Source organism: Pan paniscus, chromosome 2, assembly GCF_029289425.2.
Source record: "Pan paniscus chromosome 2, NHGRI_mPanPan1-v2.0_pri, whole genome shotgun sequence".
In the NCBI taxonomy this organism is placed as follows: domain Eukaryota; kingdom Metazoa; phylum Chordata; class Mammalia; order Primates; family Hominidae; genus Pan; species Pan paniscus.
The window spans coordinates 14,697,571-14,719,928 of NC_085926.1; the positions used below are offsets into that span (position 1 = coordinate 14,697,571).

General features: G+C 41.8%; 1 protein-coding gene across 5 annotated transcripts in view; it reads left to right on the forward strand.

Moving 5' to 3' along the window:
* Positions 1-22,358, forward strand: part of C2H3orf20 (chromosome 2 C3orf20 homolog) — a 101,908-nt gene that overhangs the window by 44,431 nt on the left and 35,119 nt on the right. For all 5 annotated transcript variants that reach the window (XM_063602719.1, XM_055109521.2, XM_055109523.2 and 2 more), the window contains exons 10-12: positions 6,003-6,134; positions 11,232-11,355; positions 12,771-13,023. In XM_063602719.1, the coding sequence (XP_063458789.1) occupies positions 6,003-6,134; positions 11,232-11,355; positions 12,771-13,023 (509 nt within the window). The remainder of the gene's footprint in view (positions 1-6,002; positions 6,135-11,231; positions 11,356-12,770; positions 13,024-22,358) is intronic.

A 22,358-nucleotide genomic window follows, 5' to 3' on the forward strand; every position in this document is an offset into this window, starting at 1 on the left:
TTGGTAATATCCTTCCTGTGTAATTTTTATTATTAATATTATTCTGTTTTTACTGTTAAAATGTGTTTTATGAAGTCACAGTTATAGTAGTTGATAGCTTTATTTTTAATGCCTATGTGTGGCAATAATAAAAATTAGCAATTCTATATTGGTCTCCTCCGTTTTTGTTTTTATAACTTTATTATCTATAAAGTAAAACAATCTAGAAGTCAAAAGTGACTGATAGATAGAAACTCTTTTTTCATTCATTTGGCTGTTCAGATAATTATTTACCAAACATTTATTAAATAACAAATAATAAAGAGGGCTGAATTATTAATAATAAATTAATAAACTTATTAATAAAGCAACTAACTGTGCTTGTCACTTATCTGTGGCAGAGTTCCTCATCATTGACACTACTGACATTTTGGGATGGATACTTCTTTGGTATAACTGTGCATTGTAAGATGTTTAGCATCCCACTAGATTCCAGTAGTATCCCCTACTCCAGTTGTGACAACCAAAAATATCTTCAGGTATCACCAAATGTAGCCTCTGGGGGGCAAAATTGCCCCCAGTTGAGAATCACCAATCAGAGATTGGAAGGAGAAACAAAGCCCATCAAGGAACTCAAAAGTCTAAGGGACTAATAAGAACACAGGGTAGACACAGATTCAAGAACTGTGAGAGAAGGGCAAGTGTTGGGATTCAGAGAAAGATCACAGAACATAGCATCCACTCAAGCTGGCCTGAGATGAAGAGCCCCACAGTAAGGGTTGTGGACACAAGCACTTGGAATGCATGGGAGGGCTCCAGCACCCTACCCTTAGTCTCCTGTTTCTTGTCCTCTTGGTTCATCCTCTACACTGGCCACTGACTCTCCTCCTTATGCTCTGATTCCTCAGACCACACCTCTGCTCAGGAATATTCACTCCCTTGAACATGTCTCACCTTTCCTACTCCCTTGGCCTGGAATGCACCCCCTCCTCTCTTTGCCAGTGCAAATGTCCTCCCAAATTCCTTCAAAGCCCTGCCCAGACTCTCCTCCTTTGTGGCATCCCATCCCACACCCATTTCTATCTTCCCACAGTGCACACAGTTTGGATTAGTCATTTGGTAATTAATGTCAGGAAGAGGTTCTCATCTCTGGCTGCGTATCAGAGTCACCTCTGGGACTTTTTATAAAATAAAGATCCCAGGCACAGCCCCAGAGCAACCCTGACTCAGTTGGTATGTTAGGAGTTTTGGATTTCTGTGGTTTTCACAAACATTTCTGAGGCTTGGCCAGGTCTGAGAGCCCCAGTCTAGGGGTGTGTTGTGTTGTTTTCTTAATGTTTACCTTTTCATAGTTGTATGAAAAGTGTATAATCCAAGATTAGAAATCAGTTGAAGGCAGGCATCATAAGTTGTGTGTTAGTGTGTCCAAGTGGAGAACTGGGATAAGAACCTGAGGAGCTAAGTACTAGTGCCAACTTTGCCAGACTTTGGCTGTGCAACTTTGCGAAAACCTTTCAGCTTCTCTGAGTCTCAGCTGTCTCATCTATACAAAGTGGGTCACCAGAACTGCCCTCCGGCCTCATGGTACTTTCATGAGAAAAAATGACATAACGGAGGGAAAAGTGCTTTGACATCAGTAAAGTGTTTTAGCAATGTATTTTAGTTGACTGTTATATATTTCCTGGAACTGCATGCAGAAGAGCACAACAGAGGCATGTGAAGTCAGGAGTGGCCTGGAAAACAAGGTGGCCCTGGGGTTGTAGCATGGGGGTGAGTGTGTGTGATTCACATAGAGAGGAGGAGGAGGCAAAAATCTTCTGGGTAGTGGGAGCCGAGTCTGCAAAGGTTGAAGCTGGGACTAAATGTGGCATTTTTAAGAGGTCACAAGTGCTTCTTGTAAAAGACAGGTGGAGCAAGAGGTATGTATGGTGTCAGGTGGAGGTGGGAGGCACTGGATGTCAGGCTGGGGAGTTTGCATGCTGTCTTGGAGGCTGCAGGGGCCAATTTGTTTTTGCCCAGATGTTTACTATTTCCAGTGTTCTTCATTACTCTCTGAAGATCCAAGTTTCCCTCTGGTACCATTTCTCTTCAGCCTGAAGAACTTCTTTTGGCTTTCTTGAAGTGCATATCTTCTGGCAATGTATTCTTCTGGCAATGTTTTTTTTCATGATTAAAAAAAAAATCTCTTTATTAAAGGATATTTTTGCTGGATATGATTCTGGGATGATTTTTATTTTCTTTCAGCATTTTAAAGATGTTGTTCTGTGTCTGTCTTCTGTAGTTTATAAGAAGTCTGTAGTTATTCAAGTCACTGTTTATTTTCTTTACCTGCTTGCAAGATTTTCTCTTTTCTTTGGTTTTCTAAGTTTAACTGATACATCTAGGTGTGGTTGTCTTCATGTTTATTCCATTTACTGAGTTTCTTGAGTCTGTAAATTCATTTAAATTTGTGTCACCAAATTTGGGGAATCTTCTAAATCTTCTTTGGAAAAAAAAAACCTGCTCCAATCTTTCTCCTTTTCTTCTGAGACTCCAATTATGTCTATTTTAGACCTTTTGATATTGTCCCAAGGGTTCCTAAAGCTCTCTTATGTTGTTGTTATTCACATTATTTTTCTCTTTACTTTTGAGATTGGATGATATCTCTTGATCTGTCTTCAAGTTCAGTGACTTTATTCTGTCATCTCCATTTTACTATTATGATAATAATATAATAATTTAAAATTTCAGATTTACATATTTTCAGCTCTAGAATTTCCACTTAGTTACTTTTATATTTTTTATTTCTCTGCTGAGATTCCATATTTTATAATTTCTTACAAGTACATTTTCCCTTACCTCATCTAGTGTAGTTAAATTAGTGTTTTAATGTCCTTGTCTGAAAATTTCAATGTCTGGGTCTTATCAGACAGAGTTGGCCTCTGTTGATTATCTGTTGCTTTGAAAACAGCTCACACTTCACTGGTTCTTCACATATTGAATAATTTTGGACTGTAGGTGGACATTGTGAATGTTATTTGGTGGAGCGTCTGAATTCTGGTGTATTTCTCGGAAGAGTATTGATATTCTTGTTTTAACAGGCAATGAACTTGGTTAGACTGAAACCACAAACTTTGTTTCACCTGCAGAAGCTCACATCTCAGTTCAGTTTTTATGTTTGTTTGTTTCTTCAACCATAAGATGTCTTGAGTCTTCCCTGCTCAAGCATGGTTCAAGGATCAGCCAGAGACAGGGACAGTTTATATACAGAATTCTGGCCTCTCCTTCTCTGGTGCCATCCTTTCTGGAATTCTTTCTACACTTTCCTGTGACTGTGGTTGCTCCAGGTTCCGTCCTCTGGGTTCTGCAGGCCAGAAAGATGGTGGAGTTTGGCCATGACTGTGGCCTGCCTTCAGGCTAAAGCCGTAAACCTTATCCCATGCTGCTCCTTTCTTTTGAATTTTGACTCCTCTTCAAAGTCTGCCTGCATTTGTTCACTCTTCATAGCCTTTGGGTCATTGGTTTTTTTTTTTTTTATTTTTTCAAGCTTATAGTTATCTATGAGGAAGGCAGCCTGTCAGGCACTGACTCAGCTATACTGGAAGTAGATCCAGCTGGTTAATTTTTAAGCTGAGGGCTGAAATGCTCAGTCTAGCATTTTTGGTTGACTGGAGAGAGACCAGTGGGTGGGCTAGTGGAGAGACTAGTTGGGGAGTTACTAGCCAGACCCAAAAGCATTAAAAATAGCGGCAATATTTTTTAAAGGGGTCATTTCAATAAAAGAACTCAATGGTGCACAGGCATGGCCTGTAAGGGATAGATGAAAGGAAGAGGGAATTGTAGATGACTCCATGACGGATTATGTGTCTGGGAGGAAACAGAGAAGTTTCTGAGAGGATCAGTGACCAAAATGATTTTAGACATGTTTATTTGGTTCAGTGGCCATATCTCTCTGGGCTACTGTGACATGGACCCTGACCTAGGGTGAGAGATTGGGGATAATGGATATAATGGGCTGGCTAATGAACTCTCAAGAAGACAAGTCTGTGGTTTGTAGAGCTGCCATACTTGGGAGTTTGGGGGAGAGAAAGAAAAACCATCCAGGGAGCAAGGATAATAAATGAAAGCTGTACTATGCTAAGCTATGAAATCTGCTGAAATTGACTAACCATCCTATGAGAAAATTTCATGGGATAAAACTTTTTACTTTTACCTTACTTTTTACTATTATTGTCCCCAGGCTCAGAGAAGTTAACCAATTTGTCTAAAATTGCCCAACTGGTAAATGGCAATGCTGGGATTTGACCCTTGCTCAACTGCAGAGCTTGAGCTCCCAACCGTGGCTCTATACTACATCTCTCTAGAAGGAGGACAAGAGAGAGGAGGGTTTTTTTTTGTTTTTTTGTTTTGTTTTGTTTTGTTTTTTGTTTTTTGTTTTTTTGAGACAGAGTCTCACTCTGTCGCCTAGGCTGGAGTGTAGTGGCGCGATCTCAGCTCACTGCAAGCTCTGCCTCCCGGGTTCATGCCATTCTCCTGCCTCAGCCTCCCAAGTAGCTGGGACTACAGGTGTCCGCCACCATGCCCGGCTAATTTTTTTGTATATTTAGTAGAGACGGGGTTTCACCGTATTAGCCAGGATGGTCTCGATCTCCTGACCTCGTGATCCGCCCACCTTGGCCTCCCAAAGTGCTGGGATTACAGGTGTGAGCCACCGTGCCCGGCCGAGGGTTTCTTTTAAGTGAGAGTGATCAAGTTCAAAGATGTCAAAAGACTTGGCAAGTCATAGTTCAGTGTTTTCAGGGTGCTGGAGGGAACTAGTCTCCAGACTGCAGGGTGTGAGGAAGAAACTCAAAAGGAAGTTAAGCGTAGACCCCTGGGCAAGCAACTGGAATAGTAGAAAGAAATGGAAGGAGCAAAGCAGAGAGTGGTTGTTGTTGTTGTTGTTGTTGTTGTTGTTGTTGTTGTTGTTGTTGTTTTTGGTTCAGAGGCATCCTGGGGGTATTTGTAGATAAGGGGATATTGTAGGTCAGGGACATTGAAGACTGAGAGAAGCACAGCAGTGTAGGGCTGCACACTCTGAGGCTCTCCGGGAGGGTCCCTGCGTATAAATTGTGCTCTGCACATGCAAATTGTTCAACAGCCTTAAATGTGAATTGCTCTACCTTGTCTTGACAATATCTGCTCATGCTGGGCATAGGCCTTAATGGCTTACAAAGCCACTTCCACCATTTTTATCTCATTTGATCCTAATAATAGCCGTTCAATGATTTCATGTGGAAGAAGTTGAGATTCAGCGAAGCTAACTGGCTTGTTATCAGGAGGCAGAACTGGGACTCACCCATAGACCACAGAGCTCTCAGTAAGGCGTGAGTTGTTATAAGGGCAACTCACTCTCCCCAAGCTCCAATCTAGTACTGCTTAAAGGAAATCCCACTCTTTTGGAAGTGATGATAAAGAGTAGCTGCCCCTTTTCCACCCATCTTTGGCTCCTCCTCAGGGGAAGAATAATGACATATTTGTGGAAGGGGCTGAGTATGTGTGGCCCAGGCCCTTCTGGGTCCTCTTTGACCTCTTCCCACCCATCTGCAGAGGGCTTTCCAGCACTTCCTGCCAAGTAGTCACCTTCCTACCACTGTAGGACAAGAGTCATAGTCAGACCTTGTGCCTGAGTGGACACATCTGTCTGATTCAGAGATAAAGGGTTACCCTCTGATCCAAGCTGCATTCCCAATTCATCTTTACCAGAACTGAAGCTGATTCATCTCCCAGACACCTGTGACTCTTTCACAGTGGGTTTCATGCTTGAGTTGGAGAGGGAAGGAGTAGGAATAAGGAAGCATCATTTACTTTTTCAGTGGGCCCCCAGGGGAACCTGGAATTTTTCTGTCTTCTCCATGAAGCGGAATTCTAACATAAGAACTGGAAAGCTCTTACAAATCTTCTGCCCCAAGCCAACAGGGGCTTTGTGCTTCGTGGTGGGTCAGGAAGGGGTGGCTGGGGCCGTTGAAGCAGGGATTCTCTGAGTACTGTTTCTTCATCTACAGGTGAATGAGGAAATGAAACTAAAGGTACTGGGACAGGACTCCATCACAGTCACCTTCACCTCCCTGAATGAGACAGTAACACTCACTGTGTCGGCCAACAATTGTCCCCATGGAATGGCATATGACAAACGGGTAAGGCAAGGCAGACTATGCACCCAGCCCTGACCCCTGGGCATCTCAACGTGGGTTGCTGTTTCATATCTCAGGGCCTTTGCTCTTACTCCCCACCACCCTTCCATGCAAGGCCCTGCCTTTTCCTCTGCCATTATTCACCACCTACTCTTAGTACCACCTTCCTGTGAAACTTCTTATATTAATTAAGGGTCTTCCAGTTGTAAGTGACAGAATCCAGTGTGGACTAGCTTAAGCATGAAAAAAGAATATAGTGGCTCAATAAACTGAGAAGTCTGTCAATACGCAGTTTCAGGCATGGCTGGATCCAGGCCCTGAAATGATTCCACCAGATCTTCGCATCTCTTGGCTCTGCTTTCCTCTTTGTTGGCTTCATTCTCAAGGAGTTTCTCTCCTGTTGATGACAAGATGACCATGAACATCTCTGGGCTATTATTATACCAGCTTTAGTGCCCCTGGAAGAAGGAGGGCTTCTGTTTCCTAAACACTCCAGTAGAAATGCCAACATCAACACTCATTGGCTCTATTAACTGCCCATGCGTGAAACATTCCCTGTGGCCAGGAGTATGTATTGCTCCCATTGGGTAGGCTTGAGGCTCATGTCCATCCTGGGGGCCAATGTGTCAGATTACTCTCAAATGAACCACCTGAGCAAAGGATAAGGCAGAAGAGTTTCCCTAAAGGAAAATCAAGGTGCTGTTACCAGGAGAAGAAATGATGCTGAGTAGAAAACTACCAGTGCATGTTGATGACCCTCTCTCTACCACCCTCTTCTCATCCCAGGTAGAGTCAGTCTCTCCCTCTGCTCAGCCCCCCTGGCCGTGACAACGTCCATTCTAGACTGCTTTCGTTTCAAGCCTATCGTCTCCACAAATTGAAAATTCCCTGTGATTCCCTCTAATGTCTGTTATCCCAGGGCCCAGCATGAGGACTACTTCAAATTAAATCTTTACCAAATATTTTTTGGGTGGATGAGAATACAGTGGAGACTGGGAGTCTCATTCTTTCATTCAGTGGGTCATCATGGATCCTACTGTGTATCTGGTGATGTCAAGTCAACATCAGGGAGACAGGTGGAGAGGATTAAGAGGACACAGTCCCTACACCCTGAGTGTATATCCCAAAAGAGAACACTTGACCTCAACACAAGGTGGGGTAACCAAAGCTCAGGTGGGTAGAGCAGACTATTTGAGCTCCCCACAGGGCACTCTGCCCACTAAGGGAAGGCTCCTAGAAGCAAAAGCAGGGTGACCACACTTCCCAGTTTGCCCAGAGCCAGTCCCAGTTTATACCAGAGCAATTATATACCTGGAGCAATTGTAAATGGCACTATGTGTCCCCCTCAAAAGGGTCCTGGTTTGGATGATAGATTATATGATCATCCTGAGCAAGAAGCTCTTAAGCTGTGTGGGCATTTGCCACTGTATGCCACAAGCTTACAGACGCCCAAAGCTGGCAGAGCCCAGCAAGGGCAACCAACCCAACGTCCAATAAGGACATAGGGTGTGGGCATTTGTTAGGGGTCTCCTTTGTTACTCCTGGAGGAAAGCATTGCATCTGTTTTCTTTTTCCCACTACATTTTCATTCCAGCAGCATTTCACCTTCATTAATTCATTAACAAATTCAATAAACATTTATTAGCACCTGCAGCAGGCCAAGTTGGCTGCTGGAGGTGTAGAAATAAAGAAGTCTCATTCCCTCTAAACTCTGAAATTCTCTCAATCTAATGGAAGAGGCAAAAGCATGGGCACCAATGATCATCTAGCTTCACCCTTGTGGTGTGCCAGAGGGTCGTGTGGAATCTGCTAGGAGAGGAGGAGAGAAAGTACCGGAGAAACACAGGTGCCTGTGAATCCGGCATGCATTGGTTACTTCAAAGAGCAAACTACCCGCAAGAGTTTGAGTCCATCTGGGCTGAGATAAATGATCTTACTTATTGATCCATCTACCCTGTCAATCTGGTTCCACACTCTCACTCTAAAAGGCCATTGGTTTTATTTTATTTTATTTTATTTTATTTTATTTTATTTTATTTTATTGAGACCAAGCCTTGTCTGTCGCCCAGACTGGAGTGCAGTGGTGCAATCTTGGCTCACTGCAGCCTCCACCTCCTAGGTTCAAGTGATTCTCATGCCTTCAGACTCTCGAATAGCTGGGATTACAGGTGCACACCACCACACCAGCTCATTTTTGTATTTTTAGTAGAGGCAGGGTTTCACCATGTTGGCCAGGCTGGTCTCAAACTCCTGACCTTAGATGATCCACGCGCCTCAGCCTCCCAAAGTGCTGGGATTACAGGCGTGAGCCACCGTGCCTGGCCAGAAAAAGCTATTGTTCAGTGATTAAGTATGCACTGGGTATGAAGTCACCTATCTATGTTTCTTGGAAACCTTTTTAGATTGCGTTTTTAAAATGTGAGTCTACTTTTCTTATCAAAGGCAACGGATATTAGAAAATTATTTATTCTCATAAAATTGTGGCAATGCTTCATTTTTCTGGCAACCTCTTGTCTGATTATCTCTGAAGTTTGGAATGCAGCTGAGAACCAAGATACAAGCAATTCAAGACCCCCATGAGCAGCTGAGAAAAATTACTCTCAGTCTGTGTACCCAACAAGCCCCTTAGGCCTAGAAAAGCCCCTAGGAATTCAAGTCTTATTTTCTTACCTTAAAGCAACCTCCTCAAGCTGGAATTAGAAGTCTAGAGCTGTGCTGTCCAATATTGTAGCCATGAGTCACACATGGCAATTGAGCCCTTGACATGTGACAAGTCCAAATGGAGATGGGCTCTGCATGGAAACACACACTGCATTTCAAAGACTTAGTGTGAATTGAGAATGTAAAATTTCTCATTAATAATTGACTATTTTGATGATATGTTGACATACCCTATTTTTGATATACTGGTTTAAATAAATAGATAATTAGAATTAATTTTCCCTTTTAAAAATGTTTTTAATGTGCTAACTAGGACGTTTTCAACTACACATGTAGCTCACATTATATTTCTAGTGGATCATGCTGGGCTAGAAGGTAGAGTCTCTATTAAGGGAAGCTTATCAAGGCATGGTTTGGCAGTGCAGTAGAAGACTGAGAGGTTATTTAAAATGACACAGTAAATCAAAGAGCATAACTGTCTTAAGGAAATGTAACATAGGGACAAACAGACCAATACATTGAGACAGATTCTGAAAACAGTGCTGCATTATAGAAAGCAGAAGCTGATGTTGACCAAGATTCACTTGCCAAAAAAGTGTTCCGATCATAACCTCTTTTGAGAGTGCAAGCATGTGTACTATGTATGACAACTTTCTAACAAGATAAACAGAAACAATGAGTAAATATGCTTTCTTGTGGGTAATAGGGTTTCCAAATGTTGACCTTAACCACGTGGTTAAGCATCTCAGGATATTTTACATGAAATCCTGAGGCTTAGAAAATTAGCTCATCTTGCATTCTTGGACCGTGAGAGCTGCAAGGAGCTTCCAAGAAAATGTGCCGAGTGTTGGGGCTCCTCCCTCCAAGTCCCTGTCACTGAGAAGCTTGTTAAATGGCTTCCCCAGACACCCATTGCCCTGGAAAGAGCCACCCATCAGAGAGACAGGCAGAATGGCGGTCCCAGCTTTTACAGCCCTGAGGCCTGGCTCCTCACTAAATATTTCCATCAAGGCAGCTCTTGGGAAGCGAGACAACAGCCTCTGTTTAAATGCTTTATTAGCCCAGTGTGCCACCTCAGGTCCTTTTTGGAAGCAGGCTGGGTATAAATTTCAAATAAATAAATAAGATGAGCGCAGAAGCAGCAACTGGGGCCAAGAATCAGAAGGATGGTTGAGACTTTGCCATTTGTTGGGGACATCCTTTATAGATTTCCTGCCTGCAGCATAAAGAAGGACTCGTGGGCTGACTTTGTTGTTCATCAGGAAATCTGATACTGCCCACCCCACTCTTGCCACTTGAGGATTAAATTCCACAGAAGAGAGTTTTTTTCCTACCTTCTCTATGTTACGTGGGAGATGTAGAAATGATAGATCTTCCTCTCAAGTTGCTGAATGAGTTTAGGGACAAAGGAAGTGAAAAAAAAAAAAAAGACCAGGACCCAGGGCAGAAAGGACAGGAAGGGACATGTGTGAAAGTTCAGCAGAGGGAGCAGTTGCTGTTGGCTGAGGAAATCAGGGAAGGCTTCCTAGAGAGAAAGACCGAATATAAATACCTCTGGAAACTGGGCCTGATTTTGCAGTGCCACTGACATGCCCCAGCTGTTCAGAGCAGGTCTTAGATTGGGTCTCCTGGGAAACAGACTGTGGAAAGGAACCAAGTATGTAGGAGTTTACTGGAGACTGCTCTTGGAAACAGCCCCTTTGAGGGTCTGAAGGAAGGCAGAGGGAGAGGGCAGCCATGGCAGAGGCCTCAGCGATCCCGTGGGGAGCCCTGGAGTCAGAATGATCCTTCAGCATAATCCCAAATGGAAGCAAAAGGCCTGGGCCTTTGTGGCCTGCAATTACCAGTCAGCCTCTGTAACCTTGGCCAGAGGCAGGTTCTCAGCTGGGCAATGTCAGCAGCCACTGTTTTGACAGCTGGAGGGATGAAGGGGCTCCTGGGGGATGCACCGCAGCATCCACTGCAGAGGGAGGCCGGCAGAGAACGCTCTGCAGAAGGCTTTATCGTCCACTTACGAATGCAATAGCATTTACTGAGCACCTACATGACAAGCACTCAGACACACAAGAGACCAAGACTCGGTCCCTTCCCTCCAGAAGCTTGCAGTCTAGTGGAAAGATAGGCTCAAACACAGCTGTCACTTGGCAAAGTGCTAACTTCCATCTTCAAGCTGCATTGAGCATGATGAGAGTTCAAAGCAAGAAGCAGTTCTGCCCAGTCGAATCAAGGAAAACCCTCCGAGGAGAGGCCATGAGTCAGGCCTGGGCCTGTGTGCAGGAACTCACTGGGCTGAGAGGGAGAGAGGTGTGTTCCAGGTAGGGGTGGGGGGGCAGGCAATAGCACATCCTCTGAACCGGAGCAAGTCTTAGTTATCCTGGACTAGGCAGCTGGCTCTTTGAGGGGCTGGTGACACCCGCCCTCCCCTTTGCCCCTCTCCAGCTGAACCGCAGAATCAGCAACATGGACGACAAGGTGTATAAGATGAGCCGAGCCCTGGCTGAGATCAAGAAGCGGTTTCAGAAGACAGTGACTCAGTTCATTAATTCTATCTTGCTGGCCGCAGGTAAGGAGGCTGAAAGGTGGGCGAAGGCCTATCTGTTGGCTTCCCCAGTCCTGAGATTCTGGCAGGTCATCTCAAGGGACAGACCTTTACCGCCCATTCCATCTTCAGTCTGAATGTCCAGGGAAGTAGGCATAGCAGAGATATTTCCCCATTTTAGGTCCCACTGGGCTCAGGTCACTTAAGGCCACACAGCTAAGAATAGTGACGTGAGCCCACTTGCATTTCTGAGCTCTCTCCCAGAGTGTCTTGCACATCTCCATGAGATTGTCTTATTTTCCTGGGTTTCTCGGTAGCTGGCTGTGTCCCTCTTGTTCCCCACCCCACATCTACATTCACCTTTAGCTCCATTTCTCATATCACCCATCATCCATATGGAGCCCCTGCTCCTCCCTTCTTTTTGTGGATCTCAGAAGAGAAAAATGCAATCACCTCTCTAGGCTGTCCCTGTTAGGCCCACAGAGATCCCCCAAGGCCAGCATGGGTGGCCTCAGGACCCTTCCACCTCTGAGCCCCTCTCCTGACTGCTGATGGGCCTGGGAACAAGGATACATTGACCCTATTCTGTGTCACCCCCTGGCTGGGCATGGAGGGGCTGTGCTTCCCCCACTGTCTCTCTGGGGAGTTTCTTCTTGTCCCCAGAGATGTCGATTGCCCCTTTCTCTGGGAAGCCTTCCTTGACTTCCCTAGCAGAATGGGTCACACCTCCTTTGGGCTCCCATAGCACTTAATTATTTATTTTTTCTTTTTTTTCCACACAAGTGAAAGAAAGGATCCCACAGCACTTTGTACATGTTCTAATTATACATCTTACTACTTAGCATTGTGACTATGTCCCCCATCCTGCTCCCCCACTGGGAATTTCCGGAGTCTGGGAGTTCTGTCTTGGGGTGCCTCTGCATGCTCAGCACCCACATTTGAGAAATGTTGGTGAGTGAAGAGATGAGAGGTCCCTGGCCTTAGAAGTTTTCCAGTCTAGTAGGGAAAGCAAGACAAGTATATAAATAAATACAATACAACAAACAAAGTAGTTGGAATTGACTTAAAGCTGGAGACACAGGGAACAGCATTCTCAAGGAAGGAACAGCATGGGCCAGGAATGCATTGTGTAGCTAGCCTCTACATTTGGTGCTGGGGAGGACACAGGCTGAATGGAACAGGCCCTAGGTGTCTTGAAGAATGAGTACGAAAGGAGACCTATTCATTCTTACAACCCAACATTTGGCAGTGTCACTGATGAGTGCACTGGGACAGGAGTACTGTATTGGACAGCAGAGGGGAGGTGCCGGAGAATCAGTGAGAGCGGAGGGGAGGAGATGGGGGTGAGCCAAGGTGCACTTAGATGTTTCCAGTCTGGGACCAGGGGCAGAGGAGTCCTGGCCATGAAGGGAAAATGACAGCAGCATCTTCTGTTACAGGTCTGTTTACCATTGAATATCCCACCAAAAAGGAGGAGGAAGAATTTGTTCGGTTCAAGATGAGATCCAGAACTCATCCCGAGCGGCTCCCCAAGCTAAGTTTATACTCAGGAGAAAGTCTTTTACGATCTCAGTCAGGCCACCTGGAATCCTCAATTGCAGAGACTTTGAAGGATGAGCCTGAGTCTGCTCCTGTGAGCCCAGTTCGGAAGAAGACCACCAAAATCCACACCAAAGCCAAGGTCACATCCAGGTTGGCTTGGTCCTTCACGTCTTCCGCAGCATCGGGTGTTGTGATGGGCAGTGGGCACAGGATAGTGAACCCAACAGATGGGGCCCCTCTCTTTTGGAGCTTAAATTCCAAGGGCAAGTAAAGTGAGGAGATAAACACATGAATAAATGATATAATTTTAGGCAGCGATAAGGACTAGGAAGAAAATAATTGGAGTAATGGGTTAGGGCAGGGGTTGGCTATGGACCAAATTTGGCCCAGCTGCCAATTTTTTGTGGGTGAGCTAAGAATGGTTTTGATATTTTTAAGTGCTTGAAGGGGGAAAAAAATCAGAAGATTTCATGACAGGGGAAATGATATAAAAATTTAAATGTCAGAATCCTTAAATAAGGTTTTCTGGGAACACGGCTACACCCACTCATTCACATATCATCTACAGCCACTTCCTTGTGACAGTGGACATTGAGGGTCAGGCCTGCAAAGTCTCAGGTATTCACTACCTGGCTCTCTACAGAAAATGTTGCCTGGCATCTGTGATAGAGAGTGGCTGGAAAGTGGTGTGGGATGGGCTGTGGTAGAGGATGAGGGAAGGCAGTTCTCAGGAGATTATATTGAAACCAAGATGCAAAGAATGATAAACAGGCGGCCAGGAACAGAAGTGGGGAAGGAACACCAGGCAGCGGGCACAGCAAGTCCAAAGGCACTGAGGCAGGAGTGAGGTTGGTATGTGTGAGAGAGTAAGAAGGCTAGTGAGGCTGGAGTGTGGTGGAAAAGGGGACAACGACGCGAATTGACGACCGAGACGTAGGCAGGAGTTTGGTCATGTAGCCTTGATAGTGTTATGGAAGGCCATTCCATAAGGAAGCGACATCATCTGATTTATCTTTGTTTTTTTTTCAGACAGGGTCTCTCTCTGTCACCCAGGCTGGAGTGCAGTGGCACGATCTCAGCTCACCGCAACCTCTGCCTCCCGGGTTCAAGCGATTCTCCTGCCTCAGCTTCCCTAGTGCTGGGACAACAGGCATGCACCACCACGCCTGCCTAAGTTTTGTATTTTTAGTAGAGACAGGGTTTTGCCATGTTGGCCAGGCTGGTCTCGAACTCCTGACCTCATGTGATCCACCCGCCTGGGCTCCCAAAGTACTGGGATTACAGGCGTGAGCCACTGCACCTGGCCTGGGATTTATCTCTTTTTAACTTTAAAAAAGTATTAAAATATTTTTCATGCTTTAACTTTTCAAAAAATATAAAATGCATACAGAAAAATGAGCAAATCCTAAGTGTGTAGCTCAATTAATATTACAAAGTAAACATATCCTATAACTACCAAGTCAAGAAATAGAGCATTACCAGCTCCTTAGAAGCCCCCTTTTGTCCCATCCAAATGACCAATCTCACCCTCCTTCCCAGGTGGAAGATTGCTAACACCAGAGATTAGTTTTTATTGTTTTCTAAAACCTGATTAAAATAGATCTCTTTGGTGTGTCTTCTTTGGTGTCTGGCATCTTTGTCCCAACATTATGATTGTGAGATTTGTGCATGTTGTTATGTATAGCAATAGTTTCTTCTTTTTCATTATTTTATAATAATCGATTTTAGGCCGGGTGCGGTGGCCCACGCCTGTAATCCCAGCACTTTGGGAGGCCGAGGCGGGCAGATCACGAGGTTGGGAGATAGAGACCATCCTGGCTAACATGGTGAAACCCCCTCTCTACTAAAAATAGAAAAAATTAGCCGGGTGTGGTGGTGGGCGCCTGTGGTCCCAGCTACTCGGGAGGCTGAGGCAGGAGAAGGGCGTGAACCCGGGAGGCGGAGCTTGCAGTGAGCCGAGATCCTGCCACTGCACTCCAGCCTGGGCGACAGAGCGAGACTGTGTCTCAAAAATAATAATAATAATAATAATCGATTGTAAATACACCAGAAAGTATGCATTCTATGTTGATGAATATTTGGTTGTTTAGGTAGTAGCAAACTGTGCTACTATTGATTGGCATATGCCTGGATGTGAAATTGCTGTCATTGAGTATGTGTATGTTCAGCTTCTAGTACAGATTGTCCGTTTTCCACCATGGTCGTTTTACGTTCTGCTTCCACCAGCAGTGTGTCTGAGAGTTCAGTTGCTCCACATCTTCACCAATGCTTGGTATGGTCAATCATTTTAATACAGCCATTCTGTAATGATGAAATGTGTTGTCTTAGTGACAAAGTGGTTTTTTATTTGCATTTCCCTGATGACTATAGAGGCTGAGCACCCTCCATTGTTTATTGACCATTTTAAGTACAGCAGTCCTTCTTTTCCTCAGGGGATACTTTCCAAGACCCACAGTGGATGTCTGAAACTGTGAACAGTACCAAGCCGTATATATACTCTGTTTTTCCCTATACATACACACACCACAGCCAAGATGCAGGACGATTCCATCACCCCCCAACCAAGAGAAAGAAATTCCCTTATGCTATTCCTTTGTAGTCAAACCCTTCCCTCACCCTTAATCCCTGACAACCACTAATCTGTTCTTTGTAGATAGAGTTTTGCATTTTCCAGAACATCATGTAAATGGAATTCTACTGTATACAGCCTTTTGAATCTATCTTCTTTAACTTAGTGTAATACATACAGGATTCATCCATATTGTTACATGGATCAGCAGTTCATTTCTTTTTATTACTGAGTAGTGTTCTGTCTCAGGGGGCCCCCACATCACCCCCACATTCAGAGATTAACTAGGACCCATGAGACTCATTATATAGTTGTATTCACGGATAAGGTTTATTATAATGGAAGGATACATGATATGATCAGCAAAGGAAAAAGACACAGGTAGAATCTGAAGGACACAGGTGTGTCTTCTGGTGCACAGTGAGAGGACACACCTAGCATTTTCCTTTCTCTAGCAGAAAAAAATGCAGTAACGTGTGCAATGTTTCTGCTAAGGAAGCCCACTAGGGACCCAAACCCAAGCTTTTTAGTGGGTACTGGTCACATAGGCACCCTAAGCCTAGCAACTAGCAAAATTCCAGGCTGCCAGAAGGAAAACAGGTATTCAGCATAAATCACATTGTTTGCAGTCTAGGCATAGAGCAGGGTGCCAAGTTCCCAGACACCAGCCAAGGGCTAATGTTGTAAATAAGTTCTTCTAAAGATAACAGCCTCAAGCCTTCTAATGTTAATTTTTTTCTGTATATAATACATGGCATGGATGGGCAAAATTTGTTTGTCCATTCAACCACTGAAAGACATTTGGATTGTTTTCAGCTTTTTCTGATTATGATAAAACTGCTATAAATACTGTGAGCAGGCTTTTATGTGAGCCTAAGTTTTCATTTCACTTGGGTAAATACTTAAGAGCTAGATTGCCTGGTTTATAGTAAATGCATGTTTGACTTTGTAAGAAACTGCCAGCTGTCTTCCCAAGTAGCTGTACCATTATCCATGTCCACCAACAATGTATGAGAGTTCCAGTTGCTCCAAATCTTTGTTAGCACTTGATATTGTTGGGGTTTGGTTTTTTGCCATCCGATAGACATGTGGTAATATCCCATTATCATTTTAATTTGCATTTCCCTAATAACTAAAGTTGTTGAGCATCTTTTCATGGCTTATTTACCATTCATATATTTTCTTTGGTGAAGTATCCAAGTCTTTTGCACATTTCAAAATTGGATTGTTTTCTTATTGTGAGTTTTGAAAGTTCTTTATTCTGGGTATAAGTCTTTTATCAGATATGTGACTTGAAATATTTTCTTCAGCCTTTGGCTTAATTTTTTATTCTCTTGACAGTGTATTTGCAGAGTAAAATGTATTTGGATGAAGTCTAATTGAAATAGGTTTTTTCTTTTCTGGATTGTGATTTGTTGTCATGTGTGAAAACCCTTTGTTTAACCCAGTGTTTCTCAACCAGAGATGAGTTTGCCCCCCAGGGGATATTTGACAATATTTGGAGATATTTTTTATTATCACGACTAGGGAGGGGGTGCTACTGCCATCTCGTGAGTTGAGGACAGAGATGCTGCTAAACATCCAGTAATACACAAAACAGCTCCACATTACAAAGAATTATGAAGTCCAAAATGTCAATAGTGGCAAGATTGAGAATTCCTGGCCTAACCCAATGTCACAAAAATTTCTGCTATGTTTTCTTCTGAAAGCGTATTATAGTTTATGTTTTATATTTAGGTCTATGATCCATTTTGAGTTAATTTTTATATAAGGTATAGTGTATGAATTGAAGTTTGTTTGTTTTACATATGGATAGCCAATTGTTCCAACAGTACTTTTTTTTAAAAAGATAAATTTCTCCATTAAATTATCTTTGCACCTTTGGGTCTCTTTCTAGACTCTGTTTTGTTAATATGGTGAATTACTTTGATTTCAAATGTTGAACCAGTCTTGCATTCCTGGGATAAACTCCACTTGATCATAATGTATTATTCTTTTTCTGTATTGCTGGATTCAATTTGCTAGTATCTTGTTGAAGAGTTTTTCATCTATACTCATAAGGGTTATTGGTCTGTAGTTTTCCTTTCTTGTAATGTTTTTATCTATTGAGACAAGCATACAATTTTCCTCCTTTATTCTATTATTGTGGTGAATTATATAGATATTAATATGGATATATTTCAGATGTTCAACCAATCTTGTATTCCTGACATAAACTCAACTTGGTTATGATATATTTCCTTTTTATGTATTTCTAGACTTTAGGAGTTTTTGTATCTGTGCTTATAAGGTAGACTGGTCAATAATTTTTCCTTTCTTGCCCTGTTATGGTCAGAAGTATTTCTTCTTTATCTATTATCTGGTGGACTTTGTGTACATATGGATTATTTCTTCCCTAAATATTTGATAGAATTTGCCAGTGAAGTCACCTCTTCCTGGGATTTTCTTTCCGTGGAAGTTTTTAATTAAAATTTTTATTTTTAGTAGATACAGGACTATTCAGATTTCTTTTTGTGTTTATTTTGATAAGTTGGATTTTTCTAGGAATTTACCATTTTATCTAAATGTTTAAATATGTTGAAGTTGGTTTTTTTTTTTTTTGAAACGGAGTCTCACTCTGTTGCCAGGCTGGAGTGCAATGGAGCCATCTTGGCTCAGGGCAACCTCTGCCTCCTGGGTTCAAGCGATTCTCCTGCCTCAGTCTCCCGAGTAGCTGCAATTACAGGCATGCGCCACCACACCCAGCTAATTTTTGTATTTTTAGTAGGGACGGGGTTTCACCATGTTGGCCAGGATGGTCTCGATCTCCTGACCTCATGATCCGCCCGCCTCGGCCTCCCAAAGTGCTGGGATTATAGGCATGAGCCACTGCGCCCAGCCTATGTTGAAGTTTTTAAAAAGATCCTTTTGCAATATTTTAAATGACTATGTTGATCTCTAGTGATACCCTCTTTTACAATACTAGTGTTAATTATTTTTGCAATTTTTCTTTTCTCCTTGATTAGTCCCAGGATTTATTGATTTATTAGTGTTTCCAAAGAACCAAATTTTAATTGTGTTGATCTTCTTATATGTTTGTCTTATTACTTTATGAACTTTTACTCTTATCTTTATTGTTTCCTTCTGTCTACTTTCTTTGGGTTTAATTTTATATTCTTTTTCTGACTTCCTGAGGTGGATGCTTAGATAATTGGGCTTTTTCTTTATCTTTTTTGAATATATACATATAATATTACAAATTTCCCTCAAAGTCCAGTTTTAGCTGCATCCCGCAAGCTTTGATATGCCATATGGTAATTATTAAGCTCAAAATATTTTATATTTTTCTTTCTTGTTCTTTCTTGTCCCGTTGGATATTTAGAGTGTGTAACGTAATTATACCATTTCGGGATTGTCTAGTTATCATTTTTTCTTTTTAACATTAAATTGTGTTGTGGTCAGAGAAAAAACTGCATAATTTCAACCCTCTGTAATTTGCTTAGACTTGTTTTATGGCCCAGCACATAGTCAATTTTGGTAAATGTTTCATGTGGAGCTAAAATGATGCATATTCTGCAGTTTTTTGATACAGCGTTTTATAAATGTCAGGTCAAATTTATTAATTTAATTTATTAATCATATTGCTTAAATCTTATATATACTTATAAATACTTTCTTATTTGTATCATTTACTGATAGAAGTGTGTTAATATCTCCCACGATAATTTTGGAGCTCTCTATTTCTCCTTTTATTTCTGTAAATTTTTGCTGTATGTATTTTGAAACTATGTTATTAGACAAATGCAAACTTAAAATTGTAAACATTGTGAATTTTCCATTTTATTAAGAACTCTCTTTATCTCTAGAGATGTTTTATGTATTACAGCCTGTATTCTCTAGTATTAGTTTAATTGCATCAGTTTTCTGGTTATTTTTCATAATATATCTTTTTTTGTTTTTTAATTTTTTACTTTCACCCTTTCTGCTCCTTTATTTTAAAGTCTGTCTCTTGAAAGAATTATATATTTCTTGTTTTTTAATTAAATTCAGTCTTTCAATCTTTGTCTTTTAATTAGAGTATTTAATCTTTTTACATTAATATAGTTACTTAAATATTTGGGCTAATATTTTTACATTAATATAATTACTTAAATATTTGTACCACCTGACTGTTTGTTTGCTGTTTGACTCACTTGCACTGTATTCTTTATTCTTTCCTTTTTTGCCTGATTGTGTATTAATGAAAGTTTTTTTTTTTATTCTAAGTTTCTCCATCTATTATTTAAATATTTAAACATTATTTTAGTATTTCTTTAGTGGTTACTCCAGAGACTATAACACAAATCCATGATTAATTACTAAAGTATAATATACTCTAGCATTTTTACCACTTTGCAGACAATGCAATGATCTTAGAATACTTTGTCCATTTACCGCTTGTTTTGCACTATTGTTGTCATGTGTTTTAATTCTATATATATGTTATAAACTATCCCATGAGACACTATTATGAATTTTTTTTTTTTTGAGGCAAAGTCTCTCTCTGTCACCCAGGCTGGAGTGCGGTGGTGCCATCACAGCTCACTGCAACCTCCACCTCCTGGGTTCAAATGATTCTCCTGCTTCAGCCTCCCAAGTAGCTGGGATTACAGGTGCCCACCACCACGCCTGGCTAATTTTTTGTATTTTTAGTAGAGATGGGATTTCACCATGTTGGCCAGGCTGGTCTTGAACTCCTGACCTCAAGTGATCCACCTGCCTCAGCCTCCCAAAGTGCTGGGATTACAGACGTGAACCACTGCACCTGGCCTATTGTGAACATAATTATACAGTTTAGATTTGCCCACATATTTACTCTTTTCATTGTTCTTTATTTTACACATAAGACTATTCAGATTTTTAATTTCTTTTTGTGTCTATTTTGATAAGTTGGCTTTTTCTAGGAATTTATCCCTTTCATCCAAATGTTTAAATATGTTGAAATAAAGTTTTTCAAAATATTCTGTTGTGATATTTTAAATGACTGTAAGATCTGTGATGATACTCCTTTTCACATTAACTAGTATTAGACATTTGTGCCTTCTTTTCTTTTTGCTTCATGCTTCCATTTGGGATCATTTTCCTTCTGTCTGAATAGCTATCTTCAAATTCTCCTTAAAGTATGCTGGAATTTTTTGGGTTTTGCCTGAATATGTTTTTATTTCACTTTTTTTTTTTTTTTTTGAGACAGAGTCTTGCTCTGTTGCCCAGGCTAGAGTGCAGTGGCACAATCTCGGCTCACTGCAACCTCTGCTTCCTGGGTTCAAGCGATTATCCTGCTTCAGCCTTCTGGGTAGCTGGGATTACAAGCATGTGCCACCACACCTGGCTAATTTTTGTATTTTTAGTAGAGATGAGATTTCACCATATTGGCCAGGCTGGTCTTGAACTCCTGACCTCAAGTGATCCACTTGCCTTGGCCTCCCAAAGTGCTATGCTTACAGGCATGAGCCACTGTGCCTGGCCTTTTTTTTTTTGTCACTCAGGCTGGAATGCAGTGGCATGGTCTCAGCTCACTGCAACCTCCACTTCCCAGGTTCAAGTGATTCTCGTGCCTCAGCCTCCTGAGTAGCTGGGACTACAGGCATATGCCACCACACCCAGCTAATTTTCATATTTTTAATAGACATGGGGCTTCACCATGTTGCTCAGGCTGATCTCAAACTCCTGACCTCCAGTGATCCACCTGCCTCAGCCTCCCAAAGTGCTGAGATTACAGGTGTGAGCCACTGTGCCTGGCCCATTACCTACATTTTGAATGGTATTTTCTGTGTTCCTAAGGTTGGCAATTACTTTGTTTTAGCACTTTGAAGATGTCGTTCTGCTGTTTTCTGGCTTCTACCATTTTATTAAGGATTTAGCTGTTGATCTTATTGTTGCTCTTTGAAGATATTGCATCTTTTTTTCTCTGGCTGTTTTTTTCTCTCACCTTTAGTTAGTGTTGTTTCTTTAAAGGCTTTTCTATGATGTGCCTAAATGTAATTTTCATTGTACTTATCCAGTTTGTAGAACTTCTTGATATGATGCTTTCATTATTTAGAAAAAATTCTCAGCTATTATTTCATTAACTATTTCTCCTCTTTTCTCTTTTTATCCTCCCTTTTTTCTCTTTTTCCCCCTCCCTTCCTCCTTTACCTCCTTCCCCACCTTTCCACTTTCTCTTTCTTTTCTCTCTATCTGGGACTCCCAAGTACACCTTTTTACTAAGTTTCATGTACAGGCATACCTTGGAAATATTGTAGATTTGGTTCCAGACCACTACAATAAAGCAAATTGCAATAAAGCAAATCACACAAATTTTTTGGTTTTCCAGTACATATAAAAGCTATGTTTACAATATGCTATAGTCTATTAAGTGTGCAACAGCATTACCTCTAAAAACACAATGTACATACCATAATTTTAAAATATTTTATTGCTGAAGATATGCTAATGCACATCTGAGACTTCAGCAAGTCCTAATCTTTTTGCTGGTGGAGTGTCTTGCCCTGAGGCTGACTGATCAGGGTGGTGGTTGCTGAAGGTTAGAGTGGCAATGGTAATTTCTTAAAAGAAGACAGCAAAAAAGTTTGCCACATTAATTAATTTTTCCTTTCACAAAAGATTTCTCTGTAGCATTTGATGCTGTTTGATAGAATTTTGCCCATGGAACTTTTTCAAAATTGGAGTCAGTCCTCTCAAACTCTGCTGCTGTTTTATCAACTAAGTTTATGTAATGTTCTAAATCTTTTGTCATTTCATCAATGTTCATGGCATCTTCACCAGGAGTAGATTCTATCTCAACAAACCACTTTCTTTGTTTATCCATGAGAAGCAACTTTTCATCCCTTCAAGTTTATTCATGAGATTGCAGCAATTCAGTCACATCTTCAGCCTCCACTTCTAATTCTAGCTCTGT